Raw genomic sequence first — 18,789 nt, forward strand, 5'->3', positions numbered from 1 at the left:
GCCCATATGCTCGTCCGCCAACCTATATTATAAAAAAAATGTAGAATTAGGTCGCTCTTACCATATAATTTCAAATATAGTATTCTTCAGGCCTTCATATCGAAGGAAGTGAAGTAGAACTTCAGCAAGATTTAATTAAACAGATAAAAAATCACTAAAAGTTTTGTAGTCGACTGTACATACGTCAGATTATTTATACCAGACTATTACAAAAGCCTTGTATACGAGCGTCTATCAAATTTGCATATTAATTTTCAAATGTCGATTAATTTTCAAGTCCCACTTACAAGCCGAGCTGAGCCCGCCAACCTTGACACGGGCAGGTGTACCGCGGTGACACATTCCTAGCCTCAGTGAGCGGAATTTGTTCAATAAACATTATTTCTTAATATTAATCTGGTATAATCCATTAATGTGTCCACGTGCGGTATGTATTTAAGACTAGCAACCTGTCCTGGCTTCGCACGGATGGAAACAAAGTTTTTTATATATATTTACCTTTTTTCCGACATGTCGAACAATTGTCGTTCTATTTCGACTTATTTATTTAAATAACGAAGTTTAGGTACATAATTTATTAAAACCATAAAAAATTATGTACCTAAACTTTCGTTATGAATAGCTCTGTCTATCAGTGACCGCGTGAAAATCCGCGTGAAAATTCGATCAGTAGTTTTGAAGTTTATAGCGCACATACAGACAGACGCGGCCGCGAGACTTTGCTTTATAATACACAGTAATAACTTTGGTGTTTGCAATCGCTTTTCCACTGTTAAAAGTGTTACCCAAACCTTATAATCTCATCTGAAGTTACACTGGCTTTGGCTGCTGGGTGTATATGATGAGGGGTTGATACACAGACGAGTTTGTACAAAGCCTTATCAGGAATATGTTTAAAACAGTTTGTTATCAGTCGTTATTAGACGAGACATTGTTCTTCAATAAAAGATATTTCAGTATTGCCTTGTTTTGAACAAATTTGTAACACTTTATAGAGATAGTTTCAGGAATAGTTTACAAAAAAAAATTAAGTCTGGTAATACTCATGGAAAATGTAATGGTACAGGTTCCGTCACAAAACGCCTCGCTCTTGACCGATGTGAGTCAGCTATGGTAACCTTTGATTATTGGCATTGTACAACTATTATTATAATTTATGTCGTCAATACGCTGCCAACCACGGATTGTGAGATGTAACGGTCCTCGTGCCAGTCATAGCAGTGGCTCGTTCACCCTCCAAGTTTATTTATTTATATAGTTACTCGAATGGGTAAAAGGGCCGGTACCTCTTGGTCCTAAAAGACGTTGGTGATGTATAAAGCCAATCGCCAATGCTCCACCAACCTTGGGAGCTAAGATGTTATGTCCCTTGTGCCTGTAGTTACGCACTCTGAACCCTCAAACCCACAACAGTACTAAGTATTCTGTTTGGCCTAATTAGTATAGTTACCCACGAGGTTACCTACGATGTCCTATCACCAACGAGTTTGTTCAAAGTAATAAAAAACATTCAGCGATACTTATTGGTTATACACGATTGCTCCCTAACCAAACGATTTCAAAATCCTGTAACGGTAACTGTCAGTAAGTCTCCCACGACTGGACTAAATCATCTTAAGAAGATTACAACGACACATCCAGGTTTTCTTACTGTGTATGTTTGTGTGTGTGTGTTGTGTTAAGCACACGAAAACAGAATGGTATACGAGAGGCTGGCGGCCGCTGGAAATTTTTTGTCTTCAAACGCGAGTTTGAAAAATTTTGGCTTAGCATTACTCGTGATGTAATATTATAGGAATATATAATTCCGAATGAATGTTAACACTATATTAGTCCGCGCATTAGTAATGCGTCAGCCGTGTATAAATATTCTATTGTGCATTTATCAGCGGGCGACTGATCGTTGCCAATTGCTTGTTCCGCGTATATTATCGCCTTGGTTACACACTTAGGTCATACATACATACATACGTTTATTCAAATAGTATTAGAATAAAATTTAACCTATGTAACTTATCAGTTTTGACAATGGTATTTTTACTACTTATTCTATTACTATTTTATTCAATATTTAGCTTCAATTCTATCTGATAACCTAATTTGTCCTGTACAAAGAAATTATTAATCTTTAAGTCAGTTCAGTAAGTCATCGAGACGGTTACATTTAAGTATGTATCAATTATAGAAGCAGATATAGAAATAAATAAATTTTATTTTGTAAAAAAAGTACAAAGGGAAAATGCAACTTTAAAATGATTATGGAGAATCATATCGAGGCGACGTCGGAAGTACTACATCACTAGGGCCACGTACAAAGTTAAATGTTCTCTGAATAAAAATAATAAATACATTACGTTTGCCTTTAAATGGCTCCGGGCGGCAAATAAATATTCCCATGAGCTCGAAAACTCTTCCATAACAACGAGATGTGTTTGTAAACAAGCTCCCATTGCAATAATTAATATCGCTCGCAGCGATTACGGTGTTATTTCAATAAATTATTAACTGTATCGAAATTCGCTATCGAGTGTAATGTATCGGCGCGTTGCCTGCGCACGCGCCCCGGCAGGTGCGTCCCGGCTGGACATTCCGATCTCTCGATCTGCATATTATACTGTGGAAATAGAGACGTATTTAGATTGTTGATTAAAAGTTATTTTAAATTTCGAACGATCGAATTTAAAAACTGCTTTATTTTTTACTATAGTTATTGTTATGACTTTTCGGTTTTTTTATGCACTCAACAGCCTCGCATGCAATTTGTTGGGGTTAAACAATAGAACACGAAAAGCCCCCTCTCTATAGTATCATACGTTTGACAGACAGTTGTAGGCAGGCGACAGATAACACTTGTTTTAATACTTTTTTTTTTAAAGTAGAAACAACCACAACAGCCTATAATCTAGCTCTTCCCCGTGATAAGACCTCCTCTCCCCTTAAGGAGAAGGTTTGGAACATATTCCAACACTCTGTTCCAATGCGGATTTGTGGAATCCGCATGTGGCAGAATTTCTATGAAATTAGACACATGCTGGTTTCCTCACGATGTTTTCCTTCACCGCCGAGCACGACAAGAATTATAAACACAAATAAGTGCTTGCCTGGGTTTGAACCCCCAATCATCGGTTAAGATGCACGCTTGCATGGAGAAACATTGGAAGTAAAATAATAACAGTCAAACTCATTAGTCACCTCAATAGCTAAAATCCATATTCGAATTAATTGAATACGGGCATTAATAAAAAATAAAAAATAAGTATTTTAAGATATCCGTAGTGTAAAGCGAAGCGGGGTTGTAAAGGAGCTCGCTTTGCATGAAGCTGTAAAACGTTTATGATATCAATATCGGCCTCGACGTTTTGTGATTGTAATCTCGTACGATCGTCGATGTAAATCATTTCGTTGGATTGTGAATGTCACTCGCAGTTTCAATATTGAATCTGACTGACTTTCATTTTAGGTTTCGTTCAATTAAATTCATTTTTAATTTAAAACACTTGTAAATACTACGGATTAGCGAACACTTGTACCGTACCATCATCGCATTGAATTATATTGAGTGTGTCTCGTTAAATAAATATCGTAAGTGAAAATAGAAAAAGTAATTTAAAAATATATATATTATAAAGATATAATTGCTCGAAAAATAAGATAAAGCATAAGATCTCTGCTTAACTAATTAATATATGACATTCATCTTTATTTTAGCTCAATCTTAGTTAAATTAAAATATTCTATGTTTAAGCAAGTAACTAATTTAGTTGAAAATATTTCTAATGCGATGTACATAAGTATATTAATTATGTAACTCATTATTATTCATAGCAGTGACTCAGTTTTACCTTGTGTTTTGCCCGAACGTTTCAATATAACGCATCTGCGATGGTACTCGTGACCACCGCAAAAAGTTATGTTCGCGAGCAAAACTTATATTATAGACCTATTCTCATACATCTATATCCCACGAAGGTCCACTCTAAAGTAAAGTAAAGTAAAGTAACAGCCTGTAAATTTCCCACTGCTGAGATAAGGCCTCCTCTTCACTTAAGGAGAGGGTTTGGAACATATTCCACCACTCTGTTACAATGCGGCTTGGGGGAATGCACATGTGACAGAATTTAGATGAAATTAGACACATGCAGGTTTCCTCACGATGTTTTCCTTCACCGCCGAGCAAGAAATGAATAATAAACACAAACTAAGCACATATAGTGGTGCTTGCCTGGGTTTGAATCCGCAATCATCGGTTAAGATGCATGCGTTCTAACCACTGGGCCATCTAAGCTCTTGGTCCCCTCTAAGTTAAATTATTATAATCGTGCATACTATTCGTGCGTTACGCTGGTGTTTACAAAATGTCTTAGAATGTGTGCGAAAGTACCGATAGCAAGAAAATACAAATTAGAATGCATTTAAAAAAAAATTAACCTGAATTAAATAGATCTTAGCTTAGAAATTATTTATTAGAAATTGAGAGTACGCACAGATAATATATTTTTTTAGGTAAAAAGGGCGTGCGACCGGTTTCAAAGGACTATAAATGTAGATACCCTAATATATTGCACGTAAAGTAACAATTTCATTCCGTAAAATACCGAATGTAGCGGATACATTTTTTTTTGTTTTTTCAATTGTAAAAAACGTTTTTATTTAAAATATTAAGCAATTAAGCTAAAACTCAATATAAACACTACAAACGAAACGTAAAAGTACCGAACAGCCATCACTTACCCTTCAAAAACGGGGATATAATTAACTCGCCCCACTAAAAGTCACTTGAAGCACAATGAACAGCTCGGATTTCTAATTTAAATCTTGATTGCAACGCGTTCATCATCCCTCTATCCCTGACTCTATTGTCCGGCGATCCACAGGGTATCTGCTCACGTAACAGAGGCTTACATGTATACTTTTGTTGGTTAGTTTTAATTACATATTTGATTAATTACAACTATTTCAACTAAATACTCGATACAGTTTTATAACCTCAACTAACTAAATTAATATATTTGAGTAAGTTTACACCATTTTTAATGCCAGTACTATAGAAGTAAAATTTAGGGGAAAACTCTTTACTATAGATTTTTTTCTGTGAGAAATATTAATCTATGGTGCTATTAGTTTAGTTTTATTAAGTACTAAGGTATTGTCTGTACATTAATTACTCTGTACACAATACCGCGCTTGTAAAGTCGTTGATTTTATGTAATACGCATAATTTGTTACGTCAGTAATTTAAAAACCTAGGCTTCATCCTATTTTATTTTTTAATAATAAAAATAATGAGACTGAAACAAATGATAATAAAAATGAGTATAAATTTGACATCTTGCAAATAACAATTTATTAAAACACAGACTACCTAAAAAAATCTATTCAACCATTCCACGCTAATAAAACATATAAACACATAAATACAACATCAATACGCATGCGCAAAAATATCATTACTAATCGATAAAGTATATTTCCTTAATGTCAATGTAATTTATCAAACGCATTCAAGGATGATTCAGATCAGTGGTGTGAAATGAGCGTGTGCGTTCGGAATCGTTCGAATCGTTCTAACGTTCATTCGTTCGATATCGATCGGACGTCGCGATCGCATCGATCGGCAGTTCAAGTTCAGAATTGCGTAAGAGATAAGCCCGGCGACGTCGGAATGCGCTACGCGTCAGTCTCGCTTTCATGCTGCAACAGCGGCGCTACCCCGCACAGATGGACCTGTGGTTAGATGTTTAGAACGCGTGCATCTTAACCGATGATTTCGGGTTCAAACCTAGGAAGCACCACTACATATATCTGCTTAATTTGTGTTCATAATTCATCTCATGCTCGGCGGTGAAGCAAAACATCGTGAGGAAACCTGCATGTGTCTAATTTCATCGAAATTCAGCCACATGTGTATTATACAAACCCGCATTGGAACAGCGTGGTGGAATATGTTCCAAACCCTCTCCTTAGTGGGAAAGGAGGCCAGCTGTGGGAAATTTACAGGCTGCTATTGTTACTGTATGCGTGATACGCTATTTTGACGCGTGTATGCTTCATATTTTATATTTTTTAAATCCAATGACGCGTTTCAATTTCTGATGTTTCACGATCGAGTTCTTTGGTGAGTTTCGAGTTTGTTCACACAGAATGGCTCTACGGATCCTCGTCTCCGTATTTGTAACGTAACACCGTTTTGACTTGCTTTAATTCGTTTATGACTTCATTTGAGCACTTTCTCTTCAATTTTAAACCAGTTCTGAATACATTAGAGATCTTGGAATTAAGGTAATTATCGGGAAATGAAATTTGATTGATTTGCATTGACCTAACGTATTAAAAAACCTTTTATTTATATGTATGTATGATTAAATATAATATAAACGATAAAATATATTAAAGGTCGTTTGGTTTTGGTTGCGGAAGTTTAATGAATAATGTCGTTAAAAAAATTGTAAACCAATTTAATTCTATTTGTATCTAAAAGTAATGTTTTTGTGTTTACAAACAGTATAATACGAGCTATGTGTGCATTTAATTTTGAAACGTGTAATATTTTAAGAAGTAAATGTTCGAAATTCAAAATATGAGATCGCGATCGATCGCCTAATGGATTTATTCGGATCGTAGTCTATAATCAATCACCGGTGGGAGGCGACCATCGATCTAATCTCGGCTCATCATTGCCAAGGCCGCGTATTCGATCGCCGGTCATCGCTCTTGCATGTTGCTCGTGGTTACGCCATGTACGGCGGACATCTTGCCCGAAACGAAATTATCTCCATAACATTTTTAATTGAACTACGGGCACAGATTAAAAAGGTTAAGAAAGCTACACAAATGTTCGATTGCTAGTAAAATCTCTTTTTGAAGAGAGATCTTTTTTTAAAGCCTATTAGTACGCTAGTCCATTACGATATAGTGAGCATACGTGTTATTGACATTATTATTTTAATCATAAATCAAACGTATGAAAACTATGTGATTATCCGGATTTGATTTTCGAACTACGGATAACATATACATATAACTCAATCATTAAAACTATTTTCCCAACTCGCAATGATTAAGACAAATCTGCTCTAAGTTAGAACTATAAAGGTTCCGAAGATTAAATACATGTTAAAAAATTTGTAAATACTTGTGTATTGTTTGTCGTATTAAGCGAATCTAAAGAAATTACAATGACTGCATGTTATACCAATAAAATAACAGTTCTGATCAAACAAATGTGCAATTTGTGTCCTGACGTCACGTCGCCATATTTACAATTTCCTTTTCAGCTAAAGCTTCAATAAAACAAACCACTTGTCAACTAGGTGACTGACAGCGCGATTAAAAAGAATACGTTTCAAGCTGAACACCCATCACATGTTAAATACACATGATATATAGCGCTATATCGCTTCATATTTGTAATCTACGAATTCTATTTAAATAAAGTAGTAATTATTAAAAGCGCTTTTTCGCTTAACACGACACTATATTTAATTTAGGTTTTAACTTTCTTATTACGTGAGAATACTTTTGGTATAGACTGAATCATAATCCCTAAAATAATAATCTATATATATACAAAACAATAGGTATCAACGCACACACACAAATATTACGAATACATATAAGGAAAATATATAGTATTATTATAATATTTGATTTTGAAATTTTATTTCATAAATAAAACACGAAATTCAATATTAACACATAGATGAAATGAATTGTTTGAAAGAATAATCTTGGCTTTTGAAAAAATATGCATGCATGCATGCTTATGTGACACGGGTAACATTTTAATTTACCTTGCTTTTCCAGTATATTTAATTTAAATATAAATATTTGTAGTTTTCGCGAAAGCCGTGCGATACATATTCGTTTTCATTGGATAGTCAGGTCAAAATACGTCTGCGATTTGTCAGTGGCCGTCGCGTTTTATATGGAAAAATGAGCGTTTTATGGGACGCTCGCATATTCATAAAACTGACGGGCGACAATAAATACTCGTTGCCAGCGAGCAATTGCTCCTTGTATTGTGCGTCTATGCGTTTGTTGCACGCATTCCTTTGTGACGCAATATCGAATCGAGAATATTGTATCTAAAAATATATATAAAAACTTTTTGCGTGAAAATCGTTACGCTTACAAATTATACGCGGAAACGTTGCCAGCTCAAAAAAAGGTTGATTTAATTTTAAATAAGTAGTACTAGCATGCTAAATTTTCGTCACGATTTTATAGTTATTTAGTCTATGTAGTTTTGTAATTCGTAAAACGTTTAATTTAATAACCTCAATGTTTATACGGGCTTACATTTAATTGTATCCAAATTTGTATGTATCTGTTATTATTATTTACTAAAATAATCCACTTTTGATTTGATAAACGAGTTTGATTTATTCTATAACGCTACGAATACATAACTTAACAATAATAATAACTAGACTAGCATAAGTGTTGCAATAGTTAAGTGTGCATACGCTCGTTTAATAAATAAAACACAGTATAGAATTTCCTTATACATATAAATTTATTATTATTTATTTTATACATTTATTTATTTATGGAATAATAATAATTATTATGACGTTTATTGGGATTTTTAACGTCTGGGAATAATCTAGCTAGTAATGTCAACGTAATAATTTGTTTAGTTGCAATATGTAACCAATCAGAGGTCGTTGCCGGCCCTTTTTTCTCTGTCGGCCAGCTGCCGCGGCAGGTGCGTCCGTTTCGCCGAAAAATCACCCCCGTCCTCCCCCCGTCTCCAATCCCTGCGCGCGCGCATCTGCACCAGTTTTTACAAAAGTAACGATTAACCGCAATCAGAGATCGTTTGGAAATTGAGTTACATTTAATTTCTCGAGAGTGAAAAAGTTTAATCTTTTACTTTATTATCGTGGGAAGGCGAATGACATATAAATTTGTATTAAATTAACGATGAGTGAACTCAATAATATACCGCGTTCTAAGCTGTTGTGATCATATATATTTTGTCATTGGTTCGAATTATAAATCTATAATTGTCGAGTTGTGTGTACACCGGTTTTCATAGGTACGCCACTGCGAGGTCCCGGGTTCGATTCGTTTTTATGTTGGGTCTAGGTGTTTGTGGTATCGATTTCTGATTTATCATAACACAAATGTTTTGGCTATTTATTCAGACTAATGTATGTGATGTTGTCCAATATTTATATTTGTTTATTTATATATGAAAAATCCCGTGTATTAATAATAATAATTTCCACTGTAAAAATGTTACTCAAAAGAAACCGCTGTCGTTTTTATGTGTATAATGGCAATTCAGTGGTGAGTAAGTATTCATGTATGTATGTATGTATGTATGTATGTATGTATGTATGTACTCCCTTTACGACGGAACCGACGCCGTAGATAACAGCGTTATTTTTTGCTAAAATCAAACATCAAAGGCAAGCCGATCAAATACTTGTACGTATTAAACTTTTTGATAATATTCATCGAAAGGCGTTTATCGAATCCATTTTTTTAATAGAACTACTTTATAGGCAAGTTTAATTTTAAGTAGACCTTAGGAATTTCGGTAATGTTACCGAAGTAGGAGATAAAATAACGTGGAAATACATGTTACACAACCTTCCAAGGCTTGTTATATGGTACAGATTATTGATGCTGTGCGCGTGCAAGAACACTCGCCCTATATGAATCTATAAAGTCTAATGACATTATGATTAGCACAATACTATATTAATATATATTTTGCAATATATATTGGAGGTGTTGAAATACTTGTTGATTCTTCTCGGTAGGATCTGCCCTACAAACTGGTTGTAGCTTTACGTTTAATTGGAGGCTCTAAGAAGACGAGCCTATTTGAATAAAGAATATTTTCAATTTCAATAAGTACATATTTCGAAATTATTGTTTTAAATAATCTGGTGTAATGAAAAAGAGGAAGGTCCTGTGTTCTATTTCTGTAGAGAGGTAGAGCCAATAAGTTAGTGCAGGCTTTTTCAAGAGATTTACAGTAATCAAGGAGTTTGGAAATTAGCTGTGTAACAGTCTAGTGGCTCCGAGAGCTCGTTGGTCTGCGCCAGATTTCTCTGGTCGCGTCTAATTGCCGTCCAATCGGATAATGAAAGTCGGTAATTGAGGGTATCTTCTTTGCACATACTTGTGTGCTCTAAAATATCGCCGCGTGGAATATAATGTATGTCAGTCACGAGGATATTAATTATGTTAATCTTCTCGTTTGTACACAGATTTTACTAACACAACAAAAACAACAACAACAGCTTGTAAATTTCCCACTGCTGAGCTGAAGCCTCCTCTCCCTTTGAGGAGAAGGTTTTTGGAACATATTCCATCATGCCGTTGGGCGGGTTTGTGGAATACACATGTGCCAGAATTTCTATGGAATTATTCCTCACGGTGTTTTCATTCACCGCCGAGCACGAGATGAATTATAAACACAAATTAAGCACATAAATATAAAGTGGTGCTTGCCTGGGCTTGAACCCGCAATCATCGGTTACGATGCACGCGTTCTAAACACTAGACCATCTCGTCTTACTAACACAAAGCTTATCCTAAATAATGTTGAATGTGGTAAGTTTAAACAGGCGAGCTGTGCCTGAATGTTTGACTTAAAGATTTCTAAATAAACGCATGGAAGACTGACCTACTTACGTTTGTCGAGAGGCGTGTCAGCGAAACCTTATTGATCTTTACACGCCCTTTGTAAAGCCTGCTGCTAATATAATTTTGTATAAACTTTATACATCGGTACTGCGATTCGCAATAAGTACTACATAGATGCTAGATATTTCAAATATAAGCTTACTTTAGACGATTTGTTTAATATGCATTGATTTAATAATGATTGGTTTATGGTAATAAATTCAATAGTATTCATTTAAAATAAATGCTAGATTTTAAAGTGCAGCAATAGACTGTTATGTCTCACTGCTAAGTAAACCCCTCACCCCTCTACTCTATCTACTGCATGATGAAAGATCTTTTTGTTTATAGTTTCATCTGGAGCCTGGAACAAATGCTCATAAATATCCATCCATATCCACCAAACCTAATCGAAACAGATTTGATATAATCTTAAAAACAAATGTTTGCCCGTCTGTGGAACAATTATGACAGAAGTTCTTATTTATTCAACTAGATAGCCAGTTTTGCAAATGGCACATATGACGGTCACTGTTTCGTGACCATAGATATTGGATATAATATGCAATGCATCATCAATACCGGGAACTAAGAAGCTATCTCCCTTGAGCCTGTAATAACATTGGCTCACTAAAATCTGTCGTTGATTTTTTTCAAATGATTTTTGCGTTATCTTTTTTCCTAGTTCGCTAAGTGACGTCACTAGCGCAGTGGGTGACTCGTGCAATGTATAGTGACCACCTCGCCGTTTCGCTATTAAAATTCAAATCGTCGTAAGTGTATTCGCTTCACGCAACGCCTGGCGCTTATGACGGATAATTGATTGACTTCGCGTGTTCGCTGATCCAAAGAGGTGTTGCTATTCTTTATTTTTTTATTTTTTTTATCTGTCTCGCATTCATCTGACTGAGGTGTGTTCGTGTGTTTGTTACTCATTCGATATTCGAATGCAATTTGGATGGAAGTGGTTTCGTCCTAAAGGGCTAAATCGGGTAATGTTTTCAATATAATTATTTTAATTAAAACCTACTTAACATTTCTTAATACGTACTTATATTTCATCACCACAGACGTCAACCAATATGACAAACAGTATGACACAGGCATGAATTATTGAAATTGAATGCGATCTTAACCACAAGACGCCTCCAGTGAGATATATCTAAAATAAAATATATCAATGTTCGAAGCTGATTAAATGCCCTTCGACTATTTCGTTTGTTCCCGAGACAACATTTACAAACAAAACAAACCACAACTAATTAACAATAAGTCATACAAAGGGCCTATTTGGTAATAGCTCGGTAATAAAATGTGCCCCCATACATCAGGCGAACTGCGCCGTTATACTCGTTGACAGTCCGTTTAGGCGCTGCTCTGTCGCCGGTCGGCTAATTGCAGTGCGCTGGCGCAACGAAAGCGCAGATTTATGCCCGGCTCGGAATTAGCCGTGAAACGCGCTAATTTCATGCGTAAACCCAGGCTTAGGCGTCTGCGCAGAGGTACGACGTTATGCAACGATTACAATCTCTTCTGTACTGATGTTTTCTAAGAACATTATAACAAATAAATAAACTCATAGTATTAATTTATTTCTCACAAATAAAATGTTATATATTATAGGAATACTAAATAAGCATTCAACGCAACCATTACAGTAGATGTGAACACTTTTAGTCGCACATAAATATATGCGCGAAATATCATAAATATACACTAAAGGCTTAGACAGACCAGTGACACTCGTCTAGATCTCATTGCTCTTCCTGTTTATAACATTCCAAATCAAATCAAATTTATTCAAGTAAACTTTACAATAAAGCATTTTTGAATCGTCAATATTTCAAACATTACCACCGTTTCGGAAAACAGCCTCCAGCGACAAGAAACAGCACGAAACTCGTAGGTATAGCTGCTCGTTTCAAGTAAACCGATTTACAATGCTGTTCCTTTTACAATAATAAGTGTCCTGTGATAGAAGCCTAGCCCAAATCGAGGCATTTCAAAAAGTATTATCTAAATTAATAAAATTAATTTATTTTTAATTTTTTTGTAAACGGTGAATTCCTTGATTATATTGGTCAGAAATCATCTGGAATGTGTATCTGACTAATTATCGTCATTCAGGAAGACGCAATTTGAATGCGGCAACGTTAGCCGAGAACGTCATGCGAGCGAGCTATTATCGCGACAAATGGTCTCCGAATGGACCGTTCAGCGTGTTCATGAGATGTTAAACGCGTTCAGTTTGTCGCCGAGACGAAATTGCCCAATTACAGGACTTCACACACTACGAATTGTTCTAGGAAAGACACTAATACGGGTGCATTACCGGAATGCGACGTTCTTTAGTGAATTAGTGCTAGTTACTGAATACGTTTATATTGTTTATAAGTAATTACTATATGTACAAACTATAAATCGTAAATCTGTACGTACGTATTCGAACTTCATCGATAATTTTATTTCATCAAATATTACAATTATTGGAATCGTCTGGTAACATGGATTTCATTACATATGCTACCAAAAACCGCAGCCTCACCTGCGTGAAATTTATAATTTTTTATAGCACATAAACCTTTACTAGCATTTTACCTATTATTAACATGTGTTATATGTAAAAAAGTAGTCTATAAATACTTCTCCGGAATTCAATCTATACAACATACCAAATTTCCTCTAAAACGGTTCAATAGTTTTAGCGTTAAGAAGTAACAGACAAAGTCACTTTCTCGTTTATAATATTAGCAGGGATAATTATAAAAGATTAAGTTGTTTAGTCGCGATGAACAAAGAGACAGAGTAATTATCGTATTTATAAAATGAGTGATCATTCCACCACTTTGTTCCATTACTTGATAACTGTAAAACAACATTATTAAATTAATTAAATGCAGAGATATAAATATCTAGAAATTTAACGCATCGATATGTATCGAAATTATTTTAAAAGAGAGTTTGTTCGTGTATTAAGGTGCGTGTACAATGTTGCAATGACTATCAATATCAATTGCAATTTTTTTATGAGCAATTGTCTGATCATCGATCTCCTCGTCCACCGTTGTATTGTACGCTTATGGTACTGTACATAAGTCCCAACAATAACACTACATAATTTCAACATCATCGAATGAACGATACATTAATGCCTAGAATACGTACAGAAAACAATCGATATTTTTATATGTATTTGTGTTTAAATAAATTAATATTTAAGTAAATATTGTATTATTTTTAAACGTATAATTACAGTTATTCAAAACGGGATATTCACCATGTTTTTTATTATATATAAATCCCGTTTTGAATAACTGTAAATGTGAGAATAACCATGTTAATTTGAATTCTTATTTTTATATATCATTTCGCAGGGGTAAATTCGCATCAGTTCGTAAAATCCGGCACCTGGTGTCCGGCGAGGAGTACGCCGCGAAGTTCATACGCAAGCGACGGCGCGCCGCCGACACCACCCGCGAGATCCAGCACGAGGTGGCCGTGCTCGCGCTCTGCGCCGACTGCACGCGCGTCGTCAGCTTACACGAGGTGACTGGTGCCACTAAACAATCAAAATAATTAGGCAGTGTCACTTGATTGACACATTAGCCTAGACATAAGCGCTGTAGAAAACATTCACCATTCCCTACATCATCAATGCTCCACTAACCTTGATGATTCAGATGTTACGCCCCTTGTGCCCGAGAACATTAGTTCGATTACTTCAAAACATAACGATATTTTCTCTCGGTGTTTTTATCCGAGAATCGAATAGAATTATAAAAACAAATTTAACCGGTACATTATTTACGTGAATACTCAACTCTTAAGTCTATTTCAAATTACCAACATTCCCCGTTTCGTATGTCACATCGTTCGTTTCGTATGTATCATTATTTACTATTATTTATTTTTATAGGTATATGAAACACGATCAGAAGTAGCCATAGTGCTAGAATTATGTGCGGGCGGTGAACTACAAAGACTTCTGGATGAGGAGGAGAGATTATCAGAGGGCGCAGCGCGACGCGCCCTCCGTCACGTCTTAGAAGGGCTGGCACACTTGCATGCACGCAGAGTCGCCCATCTTGACCTCAAGCCGCAGAACTTACTTTTGTCCGCCGAGGGCGAGGAACTGCTGATATGCGACTTTGGCATCAGTCGCGCGATACAGCCCGGCGCGCACGTCCGCGAAATATTGGGCACGAGAGACTATGTCGGTGAGTATATCTTACAGCTTCACTACTTATTTGAAAACTCCTATACTAGGCTACTACTGATAGAGAGTTTATTTGTGCTAAAAATGTACATACATATAAAACCTTCTTAAATTAAGATCGAAATTTCGAATTATAATTCGAACCTACACAAACAACACAACGTTGAACTATTGAAGCTAATGCAATAACTTACTCAAATTTCGAACATAGAAAAATAAATTGAATTTCAATATTCAAAGTTCGTATTAATTAAAAAAAACGTTATAATCCAAGACGGTCGTTGTCAGCCGTAACATATATTAATTTATGTTTTCCATGGAAATTACAAGATAATAGTTTCAACATCGCGCATGCTTATTTTGTAATTGATATGAATCAGTTCTGGTCTAAAAAGCAGACAATATTTATTGGTCGTAAAACTTGAAACGTTTACGAGCGCGGATCGGGTTTGTGAATTCACTAATGTGTGCGAAACGACGACCACGTTGATGGTGGAAGTGATACTAGTTTTTTTTAATGTCGATGAAATTTACATTTAAAAATATTTATCTTCATCATTCATTATTATTGTATCTCGTGAGAAAAACTTCCATTCGAATATATATTCCGGCTCTAATGTATTTAATGGATTCGTGTCATTACTATTATCTATAGTAATATTTTAAATGCGAAAGTAATTCTGTCTGTATGCTTTGCTTTCACGGTGAAAACATTGAACCCAATTTGATTAAATTTTCGTATGAAGCAAGCTGGAAACCAAGGGACATAGGCTACTGATTACATATATGCCTAGAATTTGGCGATCTACCTTTAAACGTTAGTGAATTCACAGGCAATAATAATAAAATTTGTATTTGCTACTAACAATTGCTTACCCAATAATGGTTGACAAATACTTCACTTATCAGAACTGGGAGAAATACAAACTCAGAAAACTTTTATAAAACCGTTATTGTTTCTATAATCTATTAGAAATTTCAAAAATATATAGATCCGATTAAAAAGTCTTATAATTTAATTCTAAAACTGTTCCTAGTTTATTCTTAAATATTTTTGTTCTTCTCTTCCAGCACCAGAGATCCTGTCGTACGAGCCGTTATCCCTGGCTGCGGACATCTGGTCGATCGGTGTCCTGGCGTACGTGCTCCTGAGCGGCTACTCGCCGTTCGCCGGCGACACCAAGCAGGAGACCTACCTGAACATCGCCCAGTGTCAGCTGTCCTTCCCGCGCGACCTCTTCCGCGGCGTGTCGCAACGTGCCATCCAGTTCATTAGAGAGACGCTTGTCGTTGATCCGAAGTGAGTGTCATGCCATTTCTAGATAGCAGAATGAAATATTGTATTTATAATTAGGTGACCGTGTTGAGTCCAAACAAACATCCGCAGTATTAAAAATATTTCTCATGAGATCGATAGCGAAAGTTCAATTGCTATGGAAGCAGGAAGTATTATGAAGAACTCTCTTACTTGTATTGCAATGTTCAATGATTTTTTTTGTTTTAGAAACAGTTCTAGCACTAATGATGATTCAATAATTGAGATGTCCCTTTGTGAAAATATTAGTAGTAGCTAATTTTATGTTAATGCCTTTGACTCCCAGAATTTTTCAAAAGTCTTTTTAAATAAGGTTTTTAAATTACATTATACATGTGTTTTAGCTTAAATACTATGTATACGAAATAATAATTGTTTTTTTTTTCTTTTCAGGGGTCGTCTCACAGTGGAAGAGTGCCTGGAGCACCCCTGGTTGAAAGACGAGACGGACATACCGCGAGCGATCGTCGGCGTCGGCTTCGGGGCGGCCGACCTCGCCAGCGACGACGACACCGCCGACACGCACGGCGCTAACGGGCTTAACGGAAACGTTAACGGACACAACGGCGTCGGCTCCAACGGAATCGGCTCTGTGAACGGCACCAACGGAGTCTCCTCCGTAAACGGCGTCAACGGCGTCAGCGCCCTCAACGGGCTCAACGGAGTCAACGTCAACGGCGTCAATGGAGTCAACGGACACAACGGCGTCAGCGAATGCAACGGGACCAGCGGCGCGCACGACAACAAAGGTGACATTCATTATCCTCGGACCACGCTAGTTATTAAATACACAGAAAACATTTCAAAATATAAAGCGGCTTGTCTGCTCATAAGTAATTGTAATGACAAGGTATGAGGTTGCGTTGACGTTGACTGGTACTGACTAACATCTCCGTCACAGAGAGCGAGGAGGAGCGCGACAAGCCGCTGAAGCACGCGCACGCGCGCGACGCGTCGCCGCCCTTCCCCGACGCGCCCTCCACGCCCAAGGTCAGTCTCGCGCTCGTACGTACGTCCTGTGTATTCGTAGCAGTAGAGTTAGTTTGATTAATGTCACACGCTTGCCGCTTCATTATTAGTTTCGTTTCGCTCGTCAGTCTGAACTAATACATATTACCGCTCCTTCCAGGTGTCTCGGAAATCGCATCCGCACCCGCCGTCCGTGCTGGCGCTGTGCAAGAAGTTCCAGCCCGACTACGAGAAGCCGGCCAAGCTGCCGCACGCGCACGCGCACGGGCACGCGCACGCGCACGCGCACGGGCACGCGGAGTGCGGCTGCGCGTGCCCGGCGCCGTGCCTGCGCCTGCGCGCGGCGCAGGACCGCGCCGTGCTGTGCTAGCGCGCGCTGTGCTGCCTGTGGCGGCGCTAGCGACAGAGACTCCCGTGTCAGTGCCGAGTGGGAGCTGTAAATAGGACGATAGTTTTAGAAGTTCGTTTGTATATTTTAATTGAGTAGGGACCCGATTACGCGAACTCGGAGGGCGCGCGCAAGGGCGGCCTGACGCTTCCGTTGGTATATTTAACGTTGTTACTCGTCATTTTTCGACGGAGAGATTTTATGATTGTAAATCCTTGTTGCTGTCGATTGTGAGAGTGGTCGCGTCGGCCCCGCCCCGCGAGGCCGCCCAGGGGAGTGGAGGGCGCGGCGCCTTGTAGTCGAGGCTGCGGCGAGTTCGTCGAGTAATCGCGCTCCTACAGCGAAGGTACAAAATGCATAATGCGACGCCAACGACAGGAGTGCTTGTAAATGTGTTCTACGTAGCCGTAAGCGCGCGAGGCGGCCGGCGCGCCGAGCTGTACATAGTCGCGCGCGGTTAACTTATTGTCGGCGGCCGGCCGGCTGGCGCCAGAGGTAGACGCCGTATTCGTAGACGTAAGTGTTTAGATGATTTTAAAGAGTAATGTACGTTACGTATTGTTAGGCCGGAACGAAACTGCCGACGCTTTCGCCCCAAAAAACGGGACCAAAATTTTGTAGTCGCAAATGATTCCATATCGGTATAGTTGTTGTCGTGTTTGATAAGCGATATAAAATGTTATCACTGAGAGTGACCGCTTTCGGGTTGTTGAATAGATAGGAAAATTGTTATTGCCAAATGACTGTTTACGATGAGCTCAAATTTTGCGACTTTTTTCTTGTCTCGTGTAGAAGTATGGTGCCTCTACATGTCTAGTTAATTCCCCTTTTCCCACTTAATGAGTTTTTATTTTTATTTTAGTTGTGTATAATTTTTCTTTTCGTTTTGTTCACGAGAAATATTTCATTTGTTTTAACATCGTCTCAACAAAACTCGAAGATTTATTTACCTTGTGAGAGCTGTTGTGATCCATAACTCATTTGTAAAAATAAATTATTGTGATATAAAAATGTTGTTTCTTTTACTTAATAAGTCTTTGTGTCTTTAACCCTGAACTACCAAACGATTGGACTGAATTTGATGATATTTTTGTGTGTTTGAGTGGTATGACCTTGGATGGGTTAAATTGGAATGGGTCTGGTGGCGCTGCAAAGGGTCTGGTGGCGCTGCAAAGGGTCTGTTGGCACTGCAAATGGTCTGGTGGCGCTGCAATGGGTCTATAATTAATCAATGGGATTATATAATTATAAAACACA

At 37.3% G+C, this 18,789-nt stretch overlaps 1 protein-coding gene across 2 annotated transcripts in view; it reads left to right on the forward strand.

Moving 5' to 3' along the window:
- The window catches only part of LOC124533380 (serine/threonine-protein kinase 17A), a 171,679-nt gene extending 153,136 nt beyond the window's left edge, over positions 1-18,543 (forward strand). Inside the window, exons 2-7 of one of the 2 annotated variants that reach the window (XM_047108606.1) lie at positions 14,019-14,190; positions 14,561-14,861; positions 15,932-16,160; positions 16,569-16,919; positions 17,075-17,180; positions 17,305-18,543. In XM_047108606.1, coding sequence (XP_046964562.1) covers positions 14,019-14,190; positions 14,561-14,861; positions 15,932-16,160; positions 16,569-16,919; positions 17,075-17,180; positions 17,305-17,514 — 1,369 coding nt within the window. In that variant the 3' untranslated portion in view covers positions 17,515-18,543. The remainder of the gene's footprint in view (positions 1-14,018; positions 14,191-14,560; positions 14,862-15,931; positions 16,161-16,568; positions 16,920-17,074; positions 17,181-17,304) is intronic. The other variant, XM_047108608.1, reaches the window with a different exon arrangement.
- Positions 18,544-18,789: the final 246 nt, after the last annotated feature.

Source organism: Vanessa cardui, chromosome 11, assembly GCF_905220365.1.
Source record: "Vanessa cardui chromosome 11, ilVanCard2.1, whole genome shotgun sequence".
Classification (NCBI taxonomy): Eukaryota; Metazoa; Arthropoda; class Insecta; order Lepidoptera; family Nymphalidae; genus Vanessa; species Vanessa cardui.